This window comes from Leptonychotes weddellii, chromosome 4 (genome assembly GCF_054177405.1).
Source record: "Leptonychotes weddellii isolate Sample4059 chromosome 4, ASM5417740v2, whole genome shotgun sequence".
NCBI lineage: Eukaryota > Metazoa > Chordata > Mammalia > Carnivora > Phocidae > Leptonychotes > Leptonychotes weddellii.
In genome coordinates this window covers 140,184,070-140,211,515 of record NC_138372.1, presented here as the reverse complement: position 1 = coordinate 140,211,515, position 27,446 = coordinate 140,184,070, and the positions used below count along the sequence as shown (strand labels likewise).

The 27,446-nt window shown below is 43.7% G+C and overlaps 1 protein-coding gene across 2 annotated transcripts in view; it reads right to left on the bottom strand.

The window, feature by feature from the left end:
• BAALC (BAALC binder of MAP3K1 and KLF4) overlaps positions 1-27,446 on the bottom strand; it is a 76,033-nt gene that overhangs the window by 28,713 nt on the left and 19,874 nt on the right. The window contains exon 2 of one of the 2 annotated variants that reach the window (XM_081816335.1): positions 700-1,168. The exons of the other annotated variant lie outside the window; for it this stretch is intronic. Within the exon in view, the coding sequence (XP_081672461.1) occupies positions 1,071-1,168 (98 nt within the window). The 3' untranslated portion in view covers positions 700-1,070. Of the gene's footprint in view, positions 1-699; positions 1,169-27,446 lie in introns of those variants that run through there. 2 annotated transcript variants of the gene reach the window in all.

Below are 27,446 nucleotides of genomic sequence, written 5' to 3'. Positions count from 1 at the left end.
CAAAATACGCATCTGAAAAGTGCAATGGAGTATTTAGAAAGAAAGAGGGGGAAAAGAGAAAAATAATAGTAATTTAATTAGGATAATCATCTGTAACCACAATCTAGATGACAAGGATTTTGGTAACAATTTTGAAAGGACACAGCCAGAATGAACAGGATTAAGCTTGAGAACCTACTCACTACGTAGCTCACTGTTAATGTTTAAGTAGTTGGTAATGTCCAAAAATCTCTTCTGTAGCAGCCACATAAGACAGAAATGCTGTGGGTTTTCTGTAGGAAGCATACATTTAAGAACTCCAAATGGGACAATCTGATTTTGTATTTCTGAAATGCAGTAACTGGCTCTTAAATCCCCGGTTCCTGTCTGTGCAGCTTTCCCCAGATAAAAGCAGGTTTAAGCTTACTTTTTTCTCCTAAGAAGTCAAGTTCAAGCTTCCCCCTTTTGACAAGTTCCTGCAAGGTTCTGGGAGTAGGTGCAGTTGGTTTCGCTTTAAATCATATTACCATTTTGATATTTACAGGAGGAGGCGGCTCTTCCAATGGTGTTTGGACCACATCATCTATAAAGACAACAACCTGTTTGTGTGACCTGATCCCACCCTAAATGCACAGAATCCATTTTGAAACAGTTTTGCTTAGTTTAGCATACTAGAACCAGGGGATGTGAAGCTTGAGAAAAATCAAAATTCCGTCCAGGGATTTTCCTCTCGGGCAGTTTTTCTTCGGTGTAAAACAATAGCAAAACTGATTCTTCTCCAGCACTCCCATTCAAACTGGATGTACGAGAGGGTAGCCAGCCCTGTGGAAAAGTTCATGAGTCCCAGGTTCATACAGGGATCCCACAGATGCAGTACGGGGACTGGCTTACCCAGGCCCCCCACTATTGACCCACATGGTGTCATAGTTTCTGTTCAGGGAAAAAACCCAGTACCTGGTGGTTTGTGCATCACTGAGATGGCCACTTATCGAAACATCTTATTCCCTGCTCTCTCATATGCTCCTCAGAAATGACACCTGTCCTCACTGGAGTGGCTCACATTGGACACTGAGCTCTCTGCTCCTTTCAGTTCATTTACCCAGTATCCGCTGATGCCCAACACGCACCAGACATGTCACCAGGCTCCGCTGACTCACAGAGGCATACTTTGCCCCGCAAGTCCTCACATCTAGTGGGAGAGTCAGAAACAGAAATCAATGCAGTCCTTCTAAATCAAGTGATCCTCATGGTCCAGTCTTAGAATGACATTATACTGAAGAAAACAACGGTCAACACTCGTAAGTTATTCAAAAGTAATCTAAAGCCTTTACTTGCTTTTCTTAGAAAAAAGCAAAGGGAGTTCCCAACAATTTATACTATTCCTAGATAAATACTGAAGGAGTGATCTGGAAAACGAAATTATGGGCATAATGAAAATAAGATAAAAAGTTCAAAGACGGGGAAGATGACAGATTAAAGAGGCTGAGCCTGGAGGAAGGAAAATTGGTCAGGACTGCTACACTATCTGGAGGACCTCAACTCGAGCAATGGGATGGGGAACAGGATGTGTTGAAGAGATGGGGGGAAAAGAGGAAGAGATTCAGATAGAGATGTAGACAGCCCTGCAGAACCAGCTGCAGTCTAACTTTTCCACTTGGAAGTCCCTCAAGTCACTTTAGACTCAATATGTCCAAATTGAACTTATTACCTTCAATCTGGTTCTCCTTGACTCTCTCCTCTATATCAGTCATGCCACCCATTTTCTAGCCTCTGGCCTTAAAACATGTGAGTTATTTCCTTTCCCTTCTCCTTCATCCCCTATCATCAAGTCTGACACTAAGCCCTGTCACTTCTTCCTTTTACACATCTTCCCATAGAGCTCTTTGCCCTCCACCTATGCTCGCATTGGAAAGGTCCAATGCACCTCACTTCCAGATTATTGCAGTAGCACGCAGCTGGCCTCCTTGATTCCAGTCTCTCTCCACTGTTTGGAATGTCCACATCATGACAGGAAGATGAGTCTTCCCCAAACATGGCTTTCTTCCTCACTGCATCAGATCCAAACACCTCTGCCCGGCTTTCAAGTGCTCCATCGAATGGGCTCACTGTAACTATCTTGCCTTGGTTCTCATCACATACCTTATCCTCCAGGCAGGCTGGTGTCCTTTGTGCCCCATAAGTGCCAGACTCCTGCCGACTTTGGTGTTACTGCTCAGGATGACGCTCTACCTGCAGTGTTCTTCCTCACTCCTTCACCTTTCCAACCTGGTGAGGGCAACACTGATCGGTGTTTGCTCCACAACCTAGGCATCGTAGTCAATATCACTCAAGTAGGGCTCATTGATTCCTTGCTTGTTCCAAGTGCCCAGGTTTTCTCTCCCCAGCGAGGCTATTCATTTGTTCAGGAACAAAATCTATGACTTTGCCCAGATACTTTTACTAACCTGGGAGGAAGAAAGATCTCCAGGGAGCTTTAGCATTTTGGTTTTTGCTCTCATTTACCTATATTATTCTCAAATGGAGCATGGGAAATATAACAATAATTTGTGACCAATTCTTACAATTTGTTCTTTAATTCATTTTTAATTATTAAATGATATATTTTATTTAAACTGAAACTATAAAGCAAGTTCAAGTCTTATAACCTCCTGGCTCACATGAACATCACTATCTCTACAAACTGCACTGAATAATTTTTTTTCATCAGAGATTTTCAAGGGTTCTAAAAATGAGCAGAAGGGAGTTTCTATTTATAAAGAGCCCCCTGCATGTCAGGCACTGAATTGGGTGCCTGGCTTTTAAAAAGCCTCATTACTATCCTGCAATAGGTGCAAAGACATTTTTTCCTTAAAAATTTTTTTTTATTTTAAAATTATGCTTTTAAAAAGTACTTGGATATGAAGTTGAAGAAAAGCATTTTAAAGTCTAATGGAAATTAAAAGTACTTTAATTGACACATTTTGACTTTACAAAGAAAATAATGAAACATTGTTTTAGAAAATTGCCTACTGAAATGAAGATGTGAAATTTCACAAGCAGTTTTAGGAAAAATCTAAAACATGAATAAATTAAGATCTAGAAAAATATAAGTACTCATTACTGTCGAATACATCTTGGCATCATCAAGCAAAAATCAAAGTGTTTATAAATTTCATGTACTGAAAGGTTTAGGAAGGGAAAAACACTCCAAATTATGGGGCTATAAAAAGCATAACTGGAGGAACATGCAGGTAATATTTCCTTTTCATCAAAGTTTCCTTAGAACTTTCTACACCTTCCTAGCTCCCAGCTCCCCACACCATGCATTCCAATTTGCTTAAAGATAAAATCATCAATCCTTTCTCATTTTAAAAGGATATATTCTTGCGGCACCTGGGTGGTTCAGTCCACTGAGCTACTGATTCTTGATTTCAGCTCAGGTCATGATCTCAGGGTCCACAGATGGGATCCTCTGAGCATGGAGCCCACTTAAGATTGTCTCTCTCCCCTCTCTCTCCCTCCCCTACGCACATACTCTCTCTCTCTCTCTCTCGGATAAATAAATAAAATCTTAAAGAAATAAAAGGACATATTCCTCCTTAGAGAGTCTCTTCCAGATCTCCCTAACGATCCCACAGTTTGTTTGAGAGCCCCTAAGATTCTAAACCACGCGCAGCGAGCGGCCTTTTCCCCACCATTGGGCTCTTTTTCCCAGGAACCCCACCCCCCCACTCTCAGACCTCATGGTCTGGGTAGGAGCATGTGACCAAGGGCAAAGCCAATCACCATTCTGTATTCTCAGCGACCATGTGATTGGTTCAGGGGCATCACATGACCCCAGTAAGTGACACTCAGGCCGTCTGCAGGAGCTATTTTAAGAGTCTGGCTCTTTCCCAGTAGATTTGAGTCTAGGAACTGCACGGTGGGTCTGTGGCCGTGGTCTGACCTGTACAAGGGGAGACCCTTTCCGAGGATGAAACCCACAGGGAAGAATGGGCTTGAGAGAAGGAGAGGGAGACACGGTTTACTGGCACCATGGGAGCCTTGAACCCAGCCTCACCCCAAACCAATCCAGTCTTTGCTTAGTGTTTTTGCTTAGTGTTTTGTTTTGGTGGATGTTGATATGTTTATTACTTGCTCCCAAAAGAGTCCTAACTGACACAGAAAGTAAACCACAAGCTTTACCCTTCAACTGCACTCATACAAGCTCTGTAGCACCTGGGCATCAACTCACAAAAAAATCCTCTCATTTGAGCGTAAGCTGGAATCCAGACTGGAGTGCAGACACAGCAGGACAAACTGGTGGGGGCTAGCAGCATATCTGCATCAGGGCCTGAGGAGCCTCCTGAAAATAACTTGCCCTAAGGGAAGAGGAGCCAGGCCCAGCAGGCCTTACCCAGCAAGAAGAGCCAAGCCTCAAGGTCAGAGGAAGGAACCGTTTTAAAGACAATCAGTGCTTGTCCCTAAGACCTGTCTGCTGTCCACGACCTGACCCCAGGGAGAGGACATGGGCCATAAGCAAAAATTCAGAAAGCTGCTTTTCAAAAAATTATCTAAGATACAGGGTGCAAGCAATGCTACGTGGGGGCCCCTCTAAAATCACAGCATAACACAAAGTGGGGAGCAAGGTTTTCTTTCCTACTTTATAGCTCTGCTTATTCAGAATATCCTGGCTCTAGAGCAGGGTTTCTCCACCTCAGCACTACTGACTTTTGGGGACAGATGATTTTTTGTCGTGGGGGACTGTCCTGAGCATCGTGGGGCGTTTGGCAGCACTCCTGATCGCTACCCACTAGATGCCAATAGCACCCACCCCCTGTGGTGACAACCCAGTCTCCACACCTTGTCCAGGGTCCCCTAGGGAGTGAAACGGCCTGGTTGAACACAACTGCTTTAGAGTATTAGTGGCGGGGGCACTAAGAGGGGACGAGTGCAGACTGGAAGTAGCAGTGATGCTCTGCCACAGAATTAATGTGCCTGGAAGATGGGCCAGGGCCTTGGGTGTGTGTGGGGGCGGGGGAGGGGGGAAGGGGGAGGAACGGTGAGGTGAGAGGCAGTTTCCAAAGCAGAAAGTCAAGAGACAAAAAGCAAAGACAGAACCCCATGGGAGCGGACAGCTGCTGGTTGGTCTCACTGGTGAGCTGCACCCTGGGGACCCCGGAACTACTGTGACAAACTGCAACAGAGCTAGGGGCCTGAGAGAACAAGTGGTGGCAAGAAACAGTGAGAGAGGCTCTTTGCTTTTCATAGGAACCCATTTGTCCCCAGAGGCCAGTGAGACCTGAGGATATACGGATTGAATTCGGACAAATCCCCTAACGTTGAACCCTATCAAATAGCTTAGCTCACCATTACCCACAATTCTTCTCTCTGTCACAAGTAAATTTCCCCCCGGCCACAGGGGAATACACTCCAGACTCCACTTCCGGGGCTGAGGCATTCGGGTATGTGTACCAGGAGACCGAGAAAGCAGGAAGGTGTCTTCTGGGCAAATTTAATCAAGAGTGTCCAGGATAGCAGGGAGATCAGTTTGGATGGAGAGGAGGCATTGAGGCAGATGCAAAATAATCCCTGTGGGCAACAGAAGGAGTTTGGTGAGGGGGGCCTGGGTGGCTCAGTTCGTTAAGTGTCTGCCTTCGGCTCAGATCATGATCCCAGGGTCCTGGGATCGAGCCCCACATTGGGCTCCCTGCTCGGCGGGAAGCCTGCTTCTCCCTCTCCCACTCCCCCTGTTTGTGTTCCCTCTCTCGCTGTCTCTCTCTCTGTCAAATAAATAAATAAAATCTTTAAAAAAAAAAAAAAAAGAAGGAGTTTGGTGATGAGAAACAAAGCCCTTTGGGATTTTCAGAAGGAACCAGATTCTTCTATTCACCACAGTTTTCTTGACCTCTTATGTCTGGGGCCGAGGTGTTACAGTGTAATGAGAATTGACTTCGCCACCAGACAGAACTGGGGTCCAATCCCTTCACCATCCCCTATTTGTTAAATGAGCTTAGGCAAGTCACTTCTCAAAGTCTCAGTTTCCTCATCTAATAAAGTACCAAGAGCAGGTCTGACACTTAGTAGGTGCCTTACCACACACTAGCTGACCTTCCATAAAGGGAAACAGGAAGTGACTCCCAGACATTGGCTCCATGGACAGTGATCGTGGGTGCTGTTACTCAGCAGCCTCTGGGGCAGGCCCTAAGGACCACAGATGGATGAGGCTTGGCCCTCTGGGCTGAAGGGGCTTAACATCTCATTCTTCAATCCCATTCAACTAACATTTAAATTGTGTGCAAGTATAGAACTGGGTGTGTGGGCTCTAGTGAGGACTAATGCAAGACCCTGGCAATAAAAGAGGTCTCATACAAACAAAGAAATGGAAAGTGGGCCCAATTCCACAGGCATGTACCAAATGGGAAAGGAGGTGAGTTAGTGAATGCAAGGTTCCCATGGTGGCCACTCCCACAGTGCTTTGTATTTCAAGTTCAAAGCCCTTAGCACATTTGTGACTCTCTTATTAATGACTTGGTTAATGTTTGTCTCCAGCGTAAGAGGATAAAGCCTTATGAGGGTAAGGACTGTGTCTGACTTTTCTCCATTATAACTCTTAGCACCAGCACTTAGAAGATAACTCCAAAATAGCATATATCTTGAATTCTAAACAACACATTTTTGTTTCTGAAATTATGGTATATTTTTAAATTGATGTGCATATTTAATCTGCTCAGCATTTTCCCCATCTTAAAAGCTGTTATTAAATTGATCTCACAGGACTCCTGGGTGGCTCAGACAGTTAAGCATCTGCCTTTGGCTCAGGTCATGATCCCAAGGTCCTGGGATCGAGCCCCGCATCAGGCTCCCTGCTCAGCGGGGAGTCTGCTTGTCCCTCTGCCTGCCGCTCCCCCTGCTTGTGTGCACTCTCTCTCTCTCTGACAAATAAATAAATAAAACTTAAAAAAAAAAAAAAGATCTTACAACCTGCAGAGTTCCCAGAATTGCAGAAAGGTGTTTTCTAGCCAATTGAACAACGCAGGCAGGGAGTGATGTTTAAACTGCCCCTGTCTGCTCTCCTCCCTTTAGAGATGAGGGATGGGTTTCCATTACAGTTCTAGTGAACAAGAAAACTCAGGGATTGAGATGCCCCATCATTCAACCATTTCTAAGAAAGACACTGTTTGCCCTAGGTGGATTTGGGAAGGGCAAAGAAACACAAATTTAAGACAGGCACACCTAATAAAACAGAGCCCTCAGTAAGCATGTATGGTACCTAAGGTATTGCAAAACTTAACTATTCTCTGGAGGTAAGAGGTCTTCCATAGAAATGCAGCTGTCCTTCCAGAACAGAGCCCCGACAAGGGTAGGGTGCACATCTGGCTTTCGATGGACAGCACACCAGTCTCCATTCTCCCAGGCCACCTATGAGACACTAGTGCAGGCCAGCTGGGTGGGGAGATGCTGGCATAAAGTATAATGCTTTATTAGGGAAAAAGACAGCCTTCAACAGATGGTGTTGGTAAAACTGCACATTCACATGCTGAAGAATGAAACTGGACCCCTGTCTTACACCACTCACAAGAATTAACTCAAAATGGATTAAAGACTCAGTGTAAGACCTGAAACCATGAAACTCTTGCACGAAAACACAGGAGAGAATCTCCTTGACATGGGTCTTGGCAATGATTTTTTGGATTTGGCACCCAAAGCACAAGCAATAAAAGCAAAAATAAATAACTGAGACTACTTCATACTAAAAGCCTTCTGCACAGCAAAGGAAAACATCAGTACAATGAAAACGCATACTGTGGAGTGGGAGAAAATATTTGCAGATCCTCTATCTGACAAGGGGCTAATATCCAAAATATATGAGGAATTCATACAATTCAATAGTAAAAAAACCCAAACAACCCAATTTAAAAAAATGGGCAAAGGACCTAAATAGACATTTTTCCAAAGAAGACATACAGATGGCCAACAGGTACATGAAAGGGTGATCAACATCACTCATCATCAGGGCAATGCAAATCAAAACCACAATGAGATATCATTTTGCACCTTTTAGAATGGCTAATATCAGAAAGACAAGAGATAATAAGTGCTGATAAGGATGAAGAGAAAAGGGAACCCCCTGCACTGCTGGTGAGAATGCAAACTGGTGCAGCCACTGTGGAAAACAGTATGGAGGTTCCTCAAAAAATTAAAACTAGAACTACCATATGATCCAGCAATTCCACTTCTGGGTATGTATCTGAAGGAAAGGAAATTACTATCTTGAAGAGATATCTGCACCCCTTGTTCATTGCAGCATTATTTACAATGGCCAAGACAATGGAAACAACCTAAGTATCCATTGATAGATGATGGATAAAGAAAATATGGTACATATATACTCAATGGAATATTAGCCACAAAAAGAAATCTTAGCGTTTTCAATAACATGGATGAATCCTGAGAGCATTATGTTAAATAAGTTAGAGAAAGACAAATACTGTATGATCTCATTTATATATGGAATCTAAAAAAACAACAAAACAAAACAAAACAAACACAGAACAGAACTCCCAGAAACAGGGGGGTAGAGGTGAATATGGTCAAACTTCCAGTTATAAGATGAGTAAGTTCTAGGGATCTAATGGACAGCTTGGTGACTATACCCAACAGTACTGTCTTGTATACTTGAAAGTTGCTAAGAGAGTAGATCATAAAAGTCCTCACCACACAGAAAAAGGTAACTATATGAGGGGATGGAGGTGTAAACTAATCTTACTATGGTAATCATTTTGCAATATATGCATATATCAAATCATAATGTTTCATACCTTAAACTTACACAATGGTGTATGTCAATTGTATCTCAATAAAGGGGGAAAAAATGAATTACAATGTTTTATTAGTACCACTGAGGTCAAACCCTCAGGTTCAAAAGTACCTTTCAGATACACTGTAATTTTTTTTTTCACAAATGCATTAGAAAGTATAAGTATACTTACTATACTTAGTAGTTTACTTAGTGTATTAGTCTAATGGATGGTGTCTCCTAAAATTCAAATGCTGTAGTCCTAATCCCCAGGACCTCAGAATGTGACTTTATTTGGAGACCATTGCAGATGAAGTTAGTTAACTTAGTTAAGATGAGATCCTGGGGCGCCTGGGTGGCTCAGTCATTAAGCGTCTGCCTTCGGCTCAGGTCATGATCCAGGGTCCTGGGATGGAGCCCCGCATCGGGCTCCCCGCTCGGCGGGAAGCCTGCTTCTCCCTCTCCCACTCCCCCTGCTTGTGTTCCCTCTCTCGCTGTGTCTCTCTCTGTCAAATAAATAAATAAAATCTTTAAAAAAAAAAAAAAAGATGAGATCATTAGGGTGGGCCCTAATCCAAAACAACTGGTGTCCTTTATAAAAAAGGGAAATTTGGACACAGACGCATGCACATAAGGAGAAACAACATGAAGGCAGAGATTGGGGTGATGCTGTTACAAACGAAAAAAACACTAAAAATTGCCAGCAGACCATCAGAGCTAGGAGAGAGGCACAGAGCAGGTTCTCCCTCCCAGCCCACAGAAGGAACCAACCCTGCCGACACCATGATCTCAGACGTCAGCCTCCAGAACGGGGAGGGAACAAATTCCTGTTGCTCTAAGGCCCCCAGGCTGTGGTACTTTGTTAAGGGGCCCTAGAAAATGAACACACTTAGTAACTAAAGAGAACAGACTAGCAGGAATCCAAGGTAGTGGCAGGGGACTGAGTCCTTTTGCAGTTCCTCCCTCTGATCCTCCCAGATCACACACCGAGGTGTCTCTGGCCACGGTTTCTTGGGGTCACATAACTTTGAGGCCTGAGGCACAGCCCCATGTGTGGCTCTCAAGCACGGATGTCTTTTTTTCTAGGAAAGAAGGAAGCTAATATAGGAACAGGAGAAGTATCGATAAACATTAGATCTTGATAAGTGAAGCAGATGTGTGAAAACTTTAGGATAACCACACGAAGAGAAAGAGAAGGCTCATAGTGGTTAACGAGAAGGAACGAGAGAAGAGGCCAGCAGAGATTGAGTCAAATGTTCCACCCAGGCTTGGGAGTGGTGAAGCCACGGACAGGGACTATTCTACCCTCCCTCATGACACTGTGCCCTCCCTTTACTGAGGGTTGAATAAAAACCTGAGGCCTCTTTATGACTCATTCTTATGCCTTGATCAGACTCCAAAGGTACCCCTGCATCAGGCAAGTTATAAACCAACTGACTAAAAGACAGCTCTCTGCACTTTCGTCCAGATGGGTCTCCTGGGCCGGCGCCCTGACGACCCTGTTGTCAGCAGCCGAACAGCCAACAATTCCTCTCGGATGAGTCACTGCACCTGCTTGCCGCTCTCATCTATTTTAAGTTGATTCTTTTTCGCTTCAAGTTCAGAAGGTGACTTCTCACTGTGTTTTTGTCCCTCAGCCTCACCCCCCACACACACACACACGTGTTCACATACATCTGGAAGCCTCTGGGCCCATTTGGGAGGGAGCTAAGGCTAACCCAAGGCAGCACGGACTAGAGGACATGCAGACAGAATTCCACAGTCACCAGCTCTGGACTTTGGGCAAGTCACTAAATTTCTCAGAACCAGCATTTTCTCACTTGCAAACGAGGCGCTGCATGTTGGGAGACTAAATGAGGTCATCTGTAACGGGCCCAGGTTACTGTCCGACACCTAGTAGGCACTCGATAAATGGCGGACCTCTTCCTCTACAGCTCTGTTTGACCACAGCTCTACCAGGGACATGGTGTGGTCTGCAGAATAATGCCCCCCCAACCCCCCCAAAAAAGTGCACTCTTAATCCCCAGACCCTGTGATATATTAAGTTACTTGGCAAAGGGGAATTAAGATTGCTAAACTAATTAAGGCAGCTATTTTAAACTGACCTTTAAAATAGCCGAGCCTGGATTATCCAGGTGGGTCCAGTGTAATCACAAGAGTCCTTAAAAGTGGAAGAGGAAAGCAGAAGAGCGAGAAGCAAAGGGTGATGGGACTATGAAAAAAACACACAGAGGTGCAGTATCACAGGCTTTGAAGATGGAGGAAAAGGCCATAAACCAAGAAATGTGGGCAGCCTCTAGAAGCTGGGAAGGGGAATGAACTCTCCCCTAGAGCATCCAGAGAGGAGCACAGCCCTGCTGACCCCTCAGGCCAGAGAGAGGAGGTCAGGCGTCTAAACTACAGAGCTGGAAGAGAACAAATCGTGTTCACCACATCTGTGGTGATTTGTTACAACAGTAACACGAAACGAATACACTGGCACCGTGGGAGTTTTCCCATCCTGCTTTGCAAACCTAGGTATTCCAATGACAACCCTGACTTCTGTGTCTGGGACCGATCTGGGTGATGAGATGCCTTCGCAGTGGGGCAATATAGAGTGGGGGCAGTGGGGCTGCACTGTTCGTCACCCCAACCTCTGCCGAAAAAGCACTGCTGGCAATCCTGTAGCTGCTGCGCGGAAGCCTACATGTCCGCCTGTCACCAGGAAAGATGCCCGGACACACCTGGGCCACGGGGCTCGCCCAACGTATGGATCCCCAGCTAAGTGCCTCACCACAAATATTTGTGAGGAGGGATCAGGAGTCGGCCACAGAATGACACTGCAAAATCCAGCCAGTATATAAAGTATGGTTACATGGAGGGGCACCTGGATGGCTCAGTGGGTTAAGCATCTGCCTTCGGCCCAGGTCATGATCCCAGGGTCCTGGGATCGAGTCCCACATTGGGATCCCTGCTCAGCCGGGAGTCTGCTTCTCTCTCTCTCTGCCCCTCCCCCTGCTTGTGCTCTCTCGCTCTCTCTCAAATAAATAAAATCTTTTCTTTAAAAAAAAGTATGGTTACATGTATTCAGGTCTAGCAAACAGGGTTTATTTTATAATGTAGGTTTGGAGGTTCTCAGCTTCCCTTTGTTGCAAAGTCCCAGGTTAACCCATACCAAAGCGGGCCCTATCACCGGTCGGCGGCAGCCCAGGGCAATGTCTGAACAAGGTTCATCCTGGTCTGGTGGGCCAAGCCCCATAGCAATGGGACAAAGCAAGAGATAAATGTGACCTCTTCCAAGCAGCAGAGGAACCACCATTCCTAAAGGGTCTGACTTTTGGCTCTTCCAGGTAGTCTGTGGATCTTTTGGCAAGTTGTTTATTCTCGCTAACCCTTAGTTTTCTCATCTATAAAATGAGTGTGTGATGGCTGTGAGACTCCAATGAAATAATCCATTCAGTGTGCGTGAATTGGCCCATAGAGAGTGCCAAGAAATATTAGTATTTATATTAGCTATTATTAACCAAATTCTCATTTATTCTGTTATGGCTATTAGGTCCAAATCCATGGCAGCTGTGGCCCCTAGGTCCTGGGAAATCAATATAGACTAAGACAGATAGATGCCAGATAGACAGACATACAGCACAGGGGGAATTTTATTAGTTAGCAGCATGGAGTTACCACAAACCACTTACACGACTCCCTAGTCACAGCATGACCTGCCCAGGAAAATTTTGCAAAGGTTAATGATCTAAAATTACAACTTCCCACCAATCAATTCCTGCCTCTTCCACCCCCACAGCATAACCAACCCACCTCCATGAGACGAGGGGAGTGGCGGAGAGGGACCCTTCCAAGAGAGCCTAACTGCTGCATCCTCTATCCTAAGGAGAGGAAAACCAACTCTCTCCCCCTTTTCCCCTATCAAGCTTTGTTTTCAGGAATGCTGTTACTGAGGTTTATCAGGCTTTTCTAATCTAAGTATCCAGAGAGGAAAAGAAAGTAGAAAAACCACTACATAGATGATAGATGTTTGGTTAGCCAGAGTCTTAAAGAAGTTGGACTGATAAAAATCTGGGGATGGGAAAATCTTCGACTCGGTTCCTTTGCAGTGCTATCTTTATCTGCATATAATCCTGGCGATTCCACCTCCACATATTTTCCTCCTTTCTGGAAAGGATCTTCCCCCAGGAAAGCTTGCTGCCCGCCAGAGAACTTCCAGGCAGCGCCTCACCTGGCACCTCTCGAGCTCCCTGATTCTGTCTGATCCTTTCCAGAAATCCCACGGGGGCCTATTTTCCAGTTTACCTCTCGCTGACCCTGCAGTGAATCACGAGGAAGGAGGCAAGGGCTGGAAGGCGAGAGCCTCCTTCCTTTAACTGCTACAGTGGGAGAGGTTGATGCTCTGCATGCGAAGTTATCTCGGAAGCAGCCCCCCCGCCAGCCCTGCCCTCCCTCCTCTCCAGGGTTTTGTTCGGAAGGTCGAGTCTCGGTTCCAGAGGCCGGTTCCTCCAGGGAGCCTCCGGGAGCCCCGCTGCAGCCAGCATGGAAGTCCCAGCTTCAGATTTTCGAGCCTGTGACTGTGAGCTCCCCACGGCCCCATCATGACCTGTAACAACCAGCCCCTGGCACCGCCAGGCTCCAAACGCTGAGTGGCCTGACCCCATTCTCTTCTCCCTCAGCTCCAGCTATCTTCCGTCTCCATCTGGGGTTTGCATTCCTCCCACTGGCCCACCCTGTCCTATCTTTGGCCTTTTCTCTTGGCTGTCAATCGGCTCCTTTCTCCCCCTTGTTCTTCACAGGTCCCATTTCTGCATCCCCTCTCTTATCATTCTTTTCTGGCTTCCAGTCATCCCAGAACCTGGCCCAGGCCTGCCCTGTGGGCAGATCCCTGTCAGACCTCACATTCCCCCTGGGCCAGGAGTGACAACTTCAGGCTCCTGCCGAGGATACGACCACCCCTCCTTGATCAGGATCTGGGAATTCTAGGCCTCATTAGGTTTCCCTAAGCCCTGAGACCCTAAGGCCATCGTGACCCTCTACCAGCCCCCATCCACCTTCATATTATTTCCAAGTCTCATAGTTGTGATTTGCCCACAGCCCCATCTCCCCAGTCAGACCCCAATACCCTGAGGACAGGAGCTCAAATGTTAGTCATCACCCAAGCCTGGAGCCTAGTACAGGACCCGGCACCTGATTGGTGCTCACAAAGTTTTAATGACTCCATAACAACTGCCTCAAATCCATTTTGGAACAAGAGAGGGTTTCACTGAACATACTCTGCCACAAACTAGCTGTTTGCCTTTTGGGAAGCCATCTCCACTCACATTCCTCAGCTGTAAAACGAGGAGGTTGGATCAAGCCTGGTGAATCTCCAAGGCTCCTGTTGTGCTGAACGTCTATGACTCCTGACAGAGCACACTGTGCTTCTGTCCAGCACAATGACCCTGTAATTGGTGGGTTTATTTGTGAACAATTATCCAAAACCTGGGAATAATGCCAAAAGATGATTTATGTCACGCTAGGAGCACTTAATAACAAGTTCACCTAAAGGTCTTCTTGCTCTGTGGGCCCTAAGAGCCTAGCATCATGGCTCTCAACCAGAACGACTACACCCCCAGAAGATATCCAGAGACACTTTGGTTATTGACTGGGAGAAGCTACTGGTATCTAGTGGATAGAGGCCAGGAATGCCACTAAACAACCTACAATGTATGGGACAGCCTCCCACAACCCAGAATTTTCCAGACCCAAAATGTCAATAATGCTGAGGATGAGAAACTCTGCTCTAGAGTGTGCAACTTTGTTCACACATTTGACTGTGACCCAAGTATGTTACAATTCTATGAACTGAAAATGTGTGGTAAGTTTCTTTTCCAGCTGCTAGAGAGGATAAACCCAAAGACGATGGAGCTGCTTTTCTGCCCATAAAATAGAATGAGTTTTGTATTTAATTTAGCAATGTTATCTCAGCTTTCCTTCTTTCCAAAGTCTATTTAAAATAAACCAACCAGTTTCTCATATTCTCTTTTTTCTGAGCTATTTATTTTGTTTTGTCATTAACCTTTTATTTGAGATCAGTTGGAAGAAATAATACACAGAGGTCTGTATGCCCTTTAGTGGTTCCCCCCAGAACTATAGGACAAGACCATATCCATGATGTTGACACTGATACAATCCACCCAGCTTACTCAGATTTCCCAAACTTTACGTGGACTCTTTTCTGTATTTGTGTTTAGTGCTGTACAATTTCATCACATGAGTAGGGCCATGTAGCCACCACCACAGTCAAGATACAGAACAGTTCCACCACGACAAGAAGCCCTCATATTGCCTTTTTAATAACCACACCCTCATCTTCTCTTTTGACCAGTTTATCATCCTGCTGTGACCCTCATTAATGAGTCCAATAGATAGTGACACCTACTCACTATTTCTATGAGAATTAAGTTTTTAACAATTTGAGAAACATGCCTTGATATATTCCTTTTCCATTAATGAAATTTCCCTATTAAGTAGCAGCTCCAGGCTGAGCTCTGAAGACAAGCATAGACCAGATGGTTCCTAATATCTTCATCAGAGACTATATTAATGAAAACCATCACCCTTTGTGTGAGGAACACAGAGTAATCTTGAGAAAGCTACTTAACTTCTCTGCGATTCAGCTCCATCTTCTGTAAAATGGAGACAATAATGGCTCCTATCAGAAGGAGTTTGTGGCAAACTCACCTGGTTAATACACACAAAGCACTGAGACTGGCACGTGGTGCATAATAGTCTCAATCCATTTTAGCTACCATGCATGCTCTCATTTAATACCCGCAACAACCCTATGAGGTAGACACTCTTATTATCTCAGCATACCAGATAAGAAAACCAGGGTTCAGAAAGTTCAAGTCACTTTCCCAAGGTCTCAGCCTAGTCAGAGGCAGAGCTGGGATTAGAACTCTGGGCTCTGTGATTCTAAGTGCCAAGTGGCCCTACTCACTTCATGAGAATTTGGGACAATGTACTCAGAGAAAAAAGACAGAAACTCAGGTTCTAGAGGAACCCAGGCTGCTGAGAAGGTGGGAAACATTTCATGAGTTGGGTGGCTATAGAGAGAAACTGATCTTCTGAGATCCGAACACCTCTACCATCTTATTTCTAGTTTGAGAAACACCTTTGAACAAAAACTTCAACAACAAAACCCAAAGAAAAACCTTCCTAATACGAATGAAAGGGTATTTTGCATAAATTTTCTTCCCCCAGGCAGCTGGAAACACATGGGGAGAACACACCAGTCCTCACGGGCTCAGGCTCCTTTAGCAAGTCTAGCAAAGGGAAGGGAGCACGGTAGAAGGGCAGGCAGCACAGCGCCCCATAACATCTGTCCTCAAGAAGCAGAGAGTTTTTGATTCATAGTTCTTTCCTGGTAATATTGATTTGCTCTGAGGCATAATGAGAAACTTCCTGGATCATGTTTTAGGCAAGACAAGACCTCAGCCAATCAGTAGCCTAGGAAATGAAAGCCAACTGTTAGAAAAGGCCGGGGGGTGGGTGTGGGTGTGGGGTGGGGGGATGAACCAGCAGCACAGCCTGAACCACCCTCACCAGGGCCTCCCATCCCCACTTCTATGGAGCTAGGACAGCCCAGCATAGGGGTTTCCACATGTCAGGTCCTAGATGCAAGCTCCCCAGTGTGTGGTAAGTGAGAAAAATGACATCACGTCGTGGGTATGTGTGTGTGCTAGGACTGCACACAGCCTTTTTCAGCAAGAATGGTGTGCTCCTTCACTTTCAACAAGGCCTTCCTCCCCCACACACTCATATCCCTCTTCCCGGCCCTATTTTTTCCCCTACAGCACTCATTTCTAACATACTATGTGCTTTCTGTCTTTTTTTTAAATTGTATCATGCCTTATTAGAATTTAATAACAAGGGAGAAATTTTTGTTTATTTTGTCACTACTATTCTTCAGTGCCTGGCACATAACAGATGCTCAATAAATACTTGCTGAATTAATTTAGAAATGTTTTCTGTGTGTGTGTAAGAGAGAGAGAGAGAGAGAGAGGAGACAGAGAAATATTCTTTCCAACAAAATGGTAATAACAAATGACAGACCTTTTCCATGCCCTGATGCAAAATTAAAAATTAGCTCCTCTATATTAGCATATACACACACAAACACATCTTTTTTTTAAGTTAAAAAAATTTTTTAGGGGTGCCTTGGTGGCTCAGCCATTAAGCGTCTGCCTTCAGCTCAGGTCACGATCCCAGGGTCCTGGGATCGAGCCCCGCATTGGGCTCCCTGCTCCATGGGAAGCCTGCTTCTCCCTCTCCCACTCCCCCTGCTGTGTTCCCTCTCTCGCTGTGTCTCTGTCAAATAAATAAAATCTTTAAAAAAAAAAATTTTTTTTTTAAATTTTACTGGCCCAAAAATTCTAAAAGTCTGAGTCTCTTATGGCTGCAGGGAAGGGTTTTTGGAGGAAGGGCTTGGTTTGAATCTGTCTCCACCAGCTGCGTGATCTTGGGCAAGTTCCTTTTTTTTTTTAGATTTATTTATTTTAGAGAGAGAGAGAGTGGGGGAAGGGGTAGAGGGAGAGAGAATACCCAAGCAGACTCCTGCTGAACATGGAGCCCGACATGGGGCTTGATCTCATGAACCCTGAGATCACGACCTGAGCTGAAACCAAGAGTCAGACGCTCTGAGCCACCCAGGCGCCCCCCCTTCTATCTTTAAGCCTCCATTTCATGACCTGCAAAATGGGACTAGTAATTGAGAGGGTGATATACATAAAGTAGGGACTGGTAAGAGTAAGTTTAGTTCAGTGAGTCACTGTGCTCAGCCATGGTCGAGGCTGGCCTTCTCCACCAGAACCTCTTCTCAAAAGCCCACTGGGGGGTGGCGGGGTACACTCTGAGCTCCTGGTCCACAGCCCAACAACTGGGGCCAAGCTGGACAAAGGCCACCCAAAGGCAGTTTCCTGGCATTCAAAGGAGCTAATCTTAATTTAGTATTCAATTCCGTTGCTATAAATATGAATGATAAAATCAAAAGGTTTCCAGGTACCATTTCCAAATTGCTGGAGTCAGTCTATTTACATGAGGGTGGCAACTTTGGAGACCCTTAGAAATGAATAGATTTATACATAAATTACTTTCCTCAGTATATCTAGGAAAGAGAGGAATCAGGTCAGGAACCACTGCCATGGGGATATTTTTCAGAAATGATAAAATAACCCTGAAACTAGAACATAAGCAAGAACAGGAATTCTTTTCACAGCAATTTGATTTGCATGCATTTTCAATTTTTTGTTTTGCTTTCATTCAAGCATAACCTTGCCTTTCATTGGAGTTCATGCTATCGGAGAATTATGTTAATAAAGGAAAATGAGTAAACCAAGGGTGGTGGAAACCGAGGGAAGGTGAAGGCAGAGGTGGGAAGAGAGAGCTGCTTCGCTTTGAGAAAGAACTGAGTCAAAGCAAAGAGAGACAAGCCTCTGGGCTTTCCAGTGTTTGGGGAGGGAGGGCATGATGAATAACGGAAGAGGCTAGAGCAGTTCGGCCACACTGACAGGCTCTGTCCTGGGGTTTTGCTGAGTGGATAGCAACCTGTATAATTCCAGGCAATAGAGACAAAGGGGGAAAGCCTCCTTCAGCCGTGGTTCCCATGTTTTCTAAATGATTCAAAAAAGTTTGGGGGGCTGTGGGCATACTGCTAACGGCCATCTGATGTTAAGCCTTTGCTTTGCCTTCGTCACAGAATCTTGGTTTTTAGCCTGGTATGTGGCCAATTAGCTAAAAGTCATTTCCCATCTTCCCTGGCAGCTAGATGTGGTCATGTGACTAAATTCTGGCCAATGAGATGGAAGTGATAGTGGATGCTACCGGAAGGTTGCCTTTCTTTTTTTAAGTTTTTATTTTAATTCCAGTTAGTTAACATACAGTGTTATGTTCATTTCAGGTGTACAATACAGTAATTCAACATCAGAACGTTTCCTTAAAGGCAGGAGGCAGGTCATTCCCTTCTTTCTCTACCCTGGAATGTGACATCACACCTGGACCATGAGTCCACAGGCCCCCCAAGCATAGCAGAGGAGTAAGCTCATGGCAGAGCCGTGAGGTAGAAGAAGGCTGAGTCCCTGAGAACTTTTGGAGCCACCCTACTAGCCCTGGAGGGAAACAGACCTCTCTCATTTTAAAACACAGCTCTTCTGGTTTCTTCTTCACAACTAAACCAAACCCTAACTGATACAGAAAACAACACAGGGTTGTAGACTTTTTTGTCACATAAAACTTAGGAAATAAAACCAAACTACTATATTCTATCACACTAAGAAAGTGACATCAAAATAAAGAACCGTCTTTTAAGTTGAACAATTTTTTTTCATTTACTCAATAACCATTGAGCATTTACAATGTGGCAGGCACTGTACTAGGGCTGAGGGTATAGCAGTAAACATATACAGAAGACATGGGCCCTACCCTTGTGGGGCCAACACTGTAGTGAGACTACAAAGAGCTCCATACACTGGCTGTGTTTCTGACATTTTTGATATTATAAAACATTGCTTATACTCAAGGTGGTGAAAACTATGCTGGAACAGTTTATTAATAAAAGTGACCTAATGTCTTTCTGGCTAGAAGCATCTAAGTTTCTCTGGTTGACCATAATTTCATGGAGATGGGATGCCAGTAACCTAATCCAACAATGTTCTCTTCTTCCTAAGCAGGGCTTTTCTGAAGCTCCAAGGGGTTTAGCCATGGTAGAAAGACCAAGGCACCAAGAATGGGCCTTTTTTTTTTTTTAAACTCACAGAAGAGATAGGTCTTTATTTCCAACACTGTTATCAATGCACACACGTGGTGACCAGAACTGTCAGAAGTAAAGTGTTCTGTGTGAGTAGGAAAGGAGACACACAGGAGGTAGACCGAACTGAGTCTTTCTAATAGAAAAAGTCCATCTTGGGGAAGAAGGCTGCATGAGGAGATTGAGGATCTAGCCCCCTTTCAGAGTCTAATTAGTCACTTGCTTCTGGAGTTTTATTCCCCTGAAAGCTGCGCAGTGTCCTCTCTGAGTATTTTTCATTCTCTAGATTGCTTATGGATCAAGTGTTCTCTACAAGGGGAACCAGTGCTCTCCACATGGACAGCTGATGCTCCTCCTCTCAGCATCTTCCTTCTTGATGCAATAGGGTTTTTTTAAGAGTTGTTTTTGTTTTGTTTTGTTTTGTTTTGTTTTTTAAAGTAATCTCTACACCCAATATGGGGCTTGAACTTATAATCCCGAGATCAAGAACTGTACTCTCCACTGACTGAGCCAGCCAGACGCCACATGTGATAGGTTTTTAAAAGAAATTTCTCAGGGGCCTCCTGGTGACTTTGAGAACTGCAAGACTGTGGGGCAAGAAGCATAACTAAGTTTGCATTCCTCAGATCACTTTACTCACTTCTGGCACCACTGTTACCAGTTATTTGAGATTCAAATTCAACTCTGTCAGGGTTTAATTTGAATAATATTCTTCCTAATATCTTATTAATCTTTTGGAACACGGAGTCATTGAAATCCGGTTGATTTAACCTTAAAAATACAGGTTGGCAATCTCTGGTCTTAGTGGATGGTTCTGATGTAAATTTCACAACAATTTCCCTTTACCAAGTGCCTTCTACATGCCAAATACTTTCCTACATTTTGGCCAATGTGCTTAAAAATGCAGGGGTCAGCAAACTCCTGGGGGAACTGAGGATATATTCTCCTGCTTCCATCTGGATGATAACTGTAACTTATTATTTACAATTTAATTTACAATTTAATTTATTTTCAATTTAACTAATTAAAAAATTATAATCTTCATATTTAAGGTCATCCAGATGGATGTAGTAGAATTCCATGATTTTGGTGCCCCCGTTGGTATTGTTTTTAAGGCTGTATTGGCACCAACTCCCTTAATAGTCTTGAAATGCAAAAAAAAATGTATAAATGAGACCTCTGCACTACATACATAAAAGGGAAATGACATCATAAATGAAGACTTTTGAGTCATTTTAATAGCGAAGAGAGTGGGAGAGTTGAATAATCACCCAGCATAAGGAAATACAGGGGTGCTGAGCTGGAAATGATGGCATCCCATTGTAACAGATGTGGTATGCAGTTCCCATCCTTCAAGGTACTGACTTGGTGGATGATGAAAACTGGCATTACTTTTAAAATGAAAAAGAATTACAATAATGATGATGACTCATCGGATGGTCCACTGTGCTCCCAAATTAAAAGCATCAAGTGCACAAAAGTGAAATAGAAAACAAGTGAACGTATCTTTCTACCACTAAAATCAACAGTATAACTCATTTTCTACAAAACAAAATTATACTAAATTAATACTATTATTCACAATGTTACTGGCTTTCTAGTTTGTAGGTCTCACCTTTGTAAATTGTTTTTTGTTTTATGACTGAGCTGTAAGGGGTAGCTTTACCTAATTTAATATGTGCATTTTTAAATAGATTATGATTTAAATTCTTTTTAAAAATCTGTTTAGGTTATCTTTGGGGTCAATTAACCTTTGGCATTATTATCCCCATCTTATAGGGAAACTGGAGCTTAGGTGATGTGGAAATTTGCCTCAGTAATAAGAAGCCAGCCAGAACAGAATTCAGGATACCTAGTCACCTAATCCTTACAACCTTCTACTGATTTCCTAAAGCAAAAGATGGCCTCTGGGTCATTTTGTCAAAAAACAATTCACCCAAATCAATTCACTGAAAGACCAATTTGCCAAAAGCTAACTGATCAAATACTCTTTTCATTGGGGCAGAGGTGGGGGGAGTGGAGCCCAATAATTAATCCCCTAAGCACGATCAGACAACAATTTTACCTGTGGTCTAGGAAAGTTCACTGGAACTATATGTGGTCCTACCCAGCAGGAGAGCAGTCAAGGACAGGGGCAGAAGTTGGAGTGGATACAGGAACCCAGCAGCAGTCCAAAGAGGGAGGGCAGACAGCAACAATGATTTAAGGAAAAGCCCCATTATTTACACTTAAAACAATCCTGGACTAACTGTTCTAAGACAAAGCAGCTGCAGGAAAGTTGAGGCAGGACCCCAAGTTGGGGAAAGCCCTTAGGCAGTCAGTGGATTTCCTACCTGGCAAATTGACTTGTGGAGAACTGGCCTTTGGACTGATAGTCAATTCCTCTCTTGCATGCAATCTCGATTTGGGGTGGGAAGCTCACTTTGCCCAGGTTTCCTGAGTTCATCCAGGCCCTCACTCTGACCTGAGAGGTAAACAGAGGTGGGGGACACCTAAAATCTGCTGGTGAGATCTTTCCTCCTCTCTCCTTGTTGCTGTTCTCTGCTCTCCATGGGTCCCTGTGGTTGCCCAGCACTTACTAATGTGTTCTTTAAAATGAATGGTTCCACTGTTGGTGGGATTGCAAACTGGTGCAGCCATTGTAGAAAACAGTATGGAGGTTCCTCAAAATGTTAAAAACAGAACTACCCTACAGTCCAGTAATCACATTACTGGGTATTTCCCCCCAAAATACAAAAACACTAATTCAAAAGGATACATGCACCCCTATGTCTATTGTAGCATTACTTACAATAGCCAAATTATGGAAGAAGCCCAAGTGTCCATCGACTGATGAATGGATAAAGAAGATATGATATATATATACTCATTGGAATATTATTCTGCCATAAAAAATAATGAAATGTTGCCATTTGCAATGACATTGATGGAGCTAAAATAATGCTAAGCAAAATATGTCAGTAAGAGGAAGACAAATACCATATGACTTCCCTCATATGTGGAATTTAAGAAACAAAACAAACGAACAAAGGAAAAAGACAAACCAAGAAACGGACTCTTAACTATAGAGAACAAACTGATGGCTACCAGAGGGGAGGTGGGGTGGGAGGATGGGGGAAATAGGTGAAGAGGACTAAGGAGGGCACTTGTGATGAGCACCAGGTGTTGTATGGAAGGGCTGAATCACTATATTGTACCCTTGAAACTAATATAACACTGTATGTTAACTATACTGGAATTAAAAAAAATGAGTGTTCCCAAGATAATTGAAAAATCCTAGTGGATGGCCACCAGTAAGGGACTTGTCATGGTGGCAGAATTAGATAATATCAGGTCCTTAGAAAAATCCATGTGGAGGAACTAGAATCTGGATTGCATGGAAGAATTTGGGGGACCCAACTTAGATTCTGGGGGTTCCCAGTAACCTCAGGAGGAAGACACAGCAGGAGGTGGGGAGAAAGTCCTACTAGATTCATTGTTGTTAGAAGATCCAGTGTTGGATCAAGAGGAATCAAGATATATTTGGATTCTCTCCTTTTTTCAGATTGGCTTTCCTAAACTTCAGCTGGCTCTGTTTGACTTGATGGTTTTCCAAAGAAATCAGACAGGCATTTTAAAAGCTAGCCAGAAATTAAGATACGTACAGATGTGTGCTACACTATGACAATTTTTATAGTTTCAAAAAAAATTAAGACTATACTCAATGAAACTGACAGATAAATGATATAGAGAACAAATTCCTATTTCAGGGTAAATCACCTTTCATATCCGCAGGCACATTCAATTTCTAGGAAAACTGAAAGTTTCTCCAAGCACCTTCCATTTCTAAGAACACTAAATTGCATAATTTAATACCCACCCTTATTAGTTTCCTAGGACTGCCATAACAAAATACCACAAACTAGGGGTTTAAAACAACAGAAATTTATTCTCTCACGGTTCTGGAGGCTGGAAGCCTGAAACCAAAATGTGGGCAGAGTTGGTTCTTTCTAGAGGCCCTGAGAGAAAATCTGTTCCATGCCTCTCTCCTAGGTTCTGGTGGTTGCTGGCAATCCTTGGTATTTCTTGGCCCGTAGATGCATCACTCCAATCTCTGCCTCTGTCTTCACATGGTGTTTTCTCCTCTCTGCCTGTGTCCAAATCTCCTTTTCTTATAAGGATATCAGTATTGGATTTAGGCTCGCCTTAATCCAGTATAACCTTATCTTAACTTGATTACACTTGCAAAGACCCTATATCCAAATAAGGCGACATTCACAGGCACTGGAAATTAGGACTTGAACATATATCTTCCTGGGAGACATATTCTACCCAGTACTTCATATAATTAACGCAAGGACCAGGAACCACCAAATCCATTTTCCACACTATAACCAAGGTGGGTTTTTTTTTTTTTAACAAAACAAAACCAAAACAAAATAGGCTCATTGAATTCCAATTTTTAAATGAAGAATTTTATCATTGCAACTGCGATTAGCTCTGTTCCACTCCCCAATCCCACAAAAACACATGTAAGAGATCCTCCAAGGACAAAGAGAAGGGAAAGAAGAAATATTATTAAATTTTCTCAACAGCAATACTGGACCCTAGCAGACATGGACTAATACCTTCAGACCTCTAAAGGAATGGGATTTCCGTACTAGACTTTTACATCTAGCCAAACTATCAATTGAAGAGAGAAAGCATAAAGAAATTTTTTAATGCAGTCTCAAAAATGTTACCTCCCACACAGGAAGCTACTAGAGCATGTTCTTGGCTAAATAAAAAGAACCGTCTAAGAAAGAGGAAGACACAGGATCCAGGAAATATGGTATCAACTCAACACAAGAGAGAGGCTAAGAGGGTCCTTAGGTTAATGGTGAAGATAGATTCCAAGCCAAGGGCTGTGCAGTGAGCCTGGAAAGCAAGCAGCCCAGACTGGAGCAGGTCAGAAAGCGCCAAGGGCAATTTCTTCAAAAAGAAAAAAATTGATAGAATTCCTAATGTGCTTGAACATGTTAAAAGGAAATTTACACAACCAGAGGATAGTTTAATGTGAATCAGCGATGAGTTCAAATTTTTAAAAAAATTCCTAGTGCAAAAATAAAATATTGTGTGAAAGAAATAATCACAATAGATCATGTTTCAGCTGTGAATGGTGTTGACAAAGTCATAATAATACAAACATTGACCATCCATCTAACCAAATTATGCTACAACTCTATTGGGAGTGGTGGGGGTGGGGGGGGCGGGGAGAAAGAGTGACATCTTCACCCTCCCTGTGGGTAATCAGTAGACCAGGTCTTCAACTGCAACACTGAGAGAGAGTAACACTTGCAAAGTATTTAGAGACACAGAAGTAAAAACCAAGAGAATCAGGTGAAAGAACTGGAAGTAGTTACCTTGAGGGCACTGAAAACTGGAAAGTACAGCAGGGGACCTGTTGATTTTCATAGCAAGCCTTGTAGAAACTGTTTGACTCTAAAATCTGTACATGTATATAACTGGAAAATATTTAACATTACAAATATATATCATTGGATCAAGTTACTTTCCTGCTCAAGGCTTCTCACTGCTGTTAGGATAACATCCAAGATCCTTAATGTGGCCTATGGGGTCCTAATGTGACCCAGCCCCGCCTCTTCTCCACTCCTCACCCCCAACCTTTCCAGCCCTCCAGCCCCTCTTCTGCCTCCTCTCATGCATTGCTTCATGATGGTTTAATCACACTGGTTGGAGAGTGCCAAGCTCTTCCTGCCCCCAAAGCCTTTGTACATGCTCTTTTTTTTTTTTTAAGATTTTATTTATTTGAGACAGGAGGGAGCACAAGCAGGGAGGAGGGTCAGAGGGAGGAGGAGAAGCAGACTCCCCACTGAAAAGGGAGCCAATGGGGGGCCTGATCCCAGGACCCTGAGATCATGACCTGAGCCGAAGGCAGCTGCTTAACTGACTGAGTCACCCAGGCATCCCTATGTTCTTCCTTTTGCTAAAAATGTTGCCCACACCAACCCCAACCTAGTGAATCTCAAGCACTTCAGTTTTTAACACAAACATCAGTATCTCAGAGAAGTCTCAGCCAAGCTTTAGATTAGGTTACGAGCCTTAGATTAGGTTACATTTCCCAGTTTCATCTTCCCAGAGTACCTGTCTTCTCTTTTGTAACATTTACAACAATTGTAATTAACTGTGTGAATCAGGTTATTCTCTCTTCTACCTCCCTTTCTAATATGGTAGTCACTAGCTACATTTGAGCTATGTAAATTTAACATTAAAGAATATGAGGGTGCCTGGGTGGCTCAGTCGTTAAGCATCTGCCTTCGGCTCAGGTCATGATCCCAGGGTCCTGGGATCGAGTCCCACATCAGGCTCCCTGCTCAGCAGGAAGCCTGCTTCTCCCTCTCCCCCTGCTTGTGTTCCCTCTCTCGCTGTGTCTCTGTCAAATAAATAAAATCTTAAAAAAAAAAAAAAAAAGAATATGAGAAATTCAGCTGCACTAGCCCCATTTCAAGTGATCGAGAGCTGTAGCTAGGGTATCAGACAGTGCAGATACAGAACATTCCATCATCACAGAAAGTTCTATTGGACGGCACTGCGCTTAACTGTAAACTCCACCAAGGGCTCTTCATGGATCTCTCCTGACTGCTTAGGACTATATTAAGGGCTTTGAAAGCGCTCCCTACGTAACTATTGAATAAAGAAATTAATTCATAGAGGGCAAAAAGTAAGGTCACTTCTCTAATTGGAAGGATAGAGATATTTCATCCATCTTAGTCTCCAGTCCTTTGATAACATCTATTTCCATATCATCCCAAAAGCAAAACCTGGACCAAAGAAAATTAAAACCTAGGTAACTAAATAAACACTCTGGGCACCATTCGAGGCAAAATAGTGTAGGTAAGTGACTCATGAAGGCAAAAAGATTATACATTTCAAAAGGATTATCATTCCTAGAATGAGACTCTTGATTTGTCTTATAAACTAATCATTAGAATTAACTGTTAAAGACATGTATTTTCAGAGTCCATTTAGACTTAAAGCATCCTAATGTGCCTTGTGACTGTGGCAAGCTAAGTCCCTTTGGGCATCAGTGGAATATAAATCCAGTTTAGATGCTGTCTTTAGTATTACACACAAAGAAAGAGATTAAGTGGTTATGCTTTCCCTTTAAGAGGATTATTACCAGCCTTTCAAAGAGGCACAAGTACCTCATTAATGGTTAATGTGTTCATTGGGTTTCAACAAATTCAACAACCCAGAGATATATTCAAATATATTTATTTAAGCACTCTGGAGATTTTTTAAAAAAATAAAAACAGGTATTTTTTAATAACAGTAAATCACTATCTGCCTCTTCCCAACATGCTGGCTAGGGGAGTCTCCTTACCAGTATTCTTGCCCATTCCAGAAAGCGGTATCTGCCCTCAGGTGCTCCCCCTCCCCATCCATATCTCTTCTCCATTTCAAGCCCAGATTCAAGGAGGTCCCTGGCGATGTAGAAAGTATTCCTGAGGCCTGCAAAAAGCAGTCTGGGAAAGCAGGGCTCTCTCCTACTCTTTTCAATGACGAATATTTTTGCTTCTGCCTTCTTTTTTATCTGCCTCCCTTCCCTCTTGTTCTCACCCTCTCTGGAACCAAAACAACCAAAGGGAAGCCTACAGCCTTTCAGGAGCAGGGACTGGCCAAAAAAAGTGCGTATAGAAGCCAAGTGGATTCTGAGAATCAAGCATGACACAAAAGGCAGAAGTTTAAATTCAGGGTCCCTGGGGCGCCTGGGTGGCTCAGTCGTTAAGCGTCTGCCTTCGGCTCAGGTCATGATCCCAGGGTCCTGGGATCGAGCCCCGCATCGGGCTCCCTGCTCCGCGGGAAGCCTGCTTCTCCCTCTCCCATTCCCCCTGCTTGTATTCCCTCTTTCGCTGTGTCTCTCTCTGTCAAATAAATAAATAAAATCTTTAAAAAAAA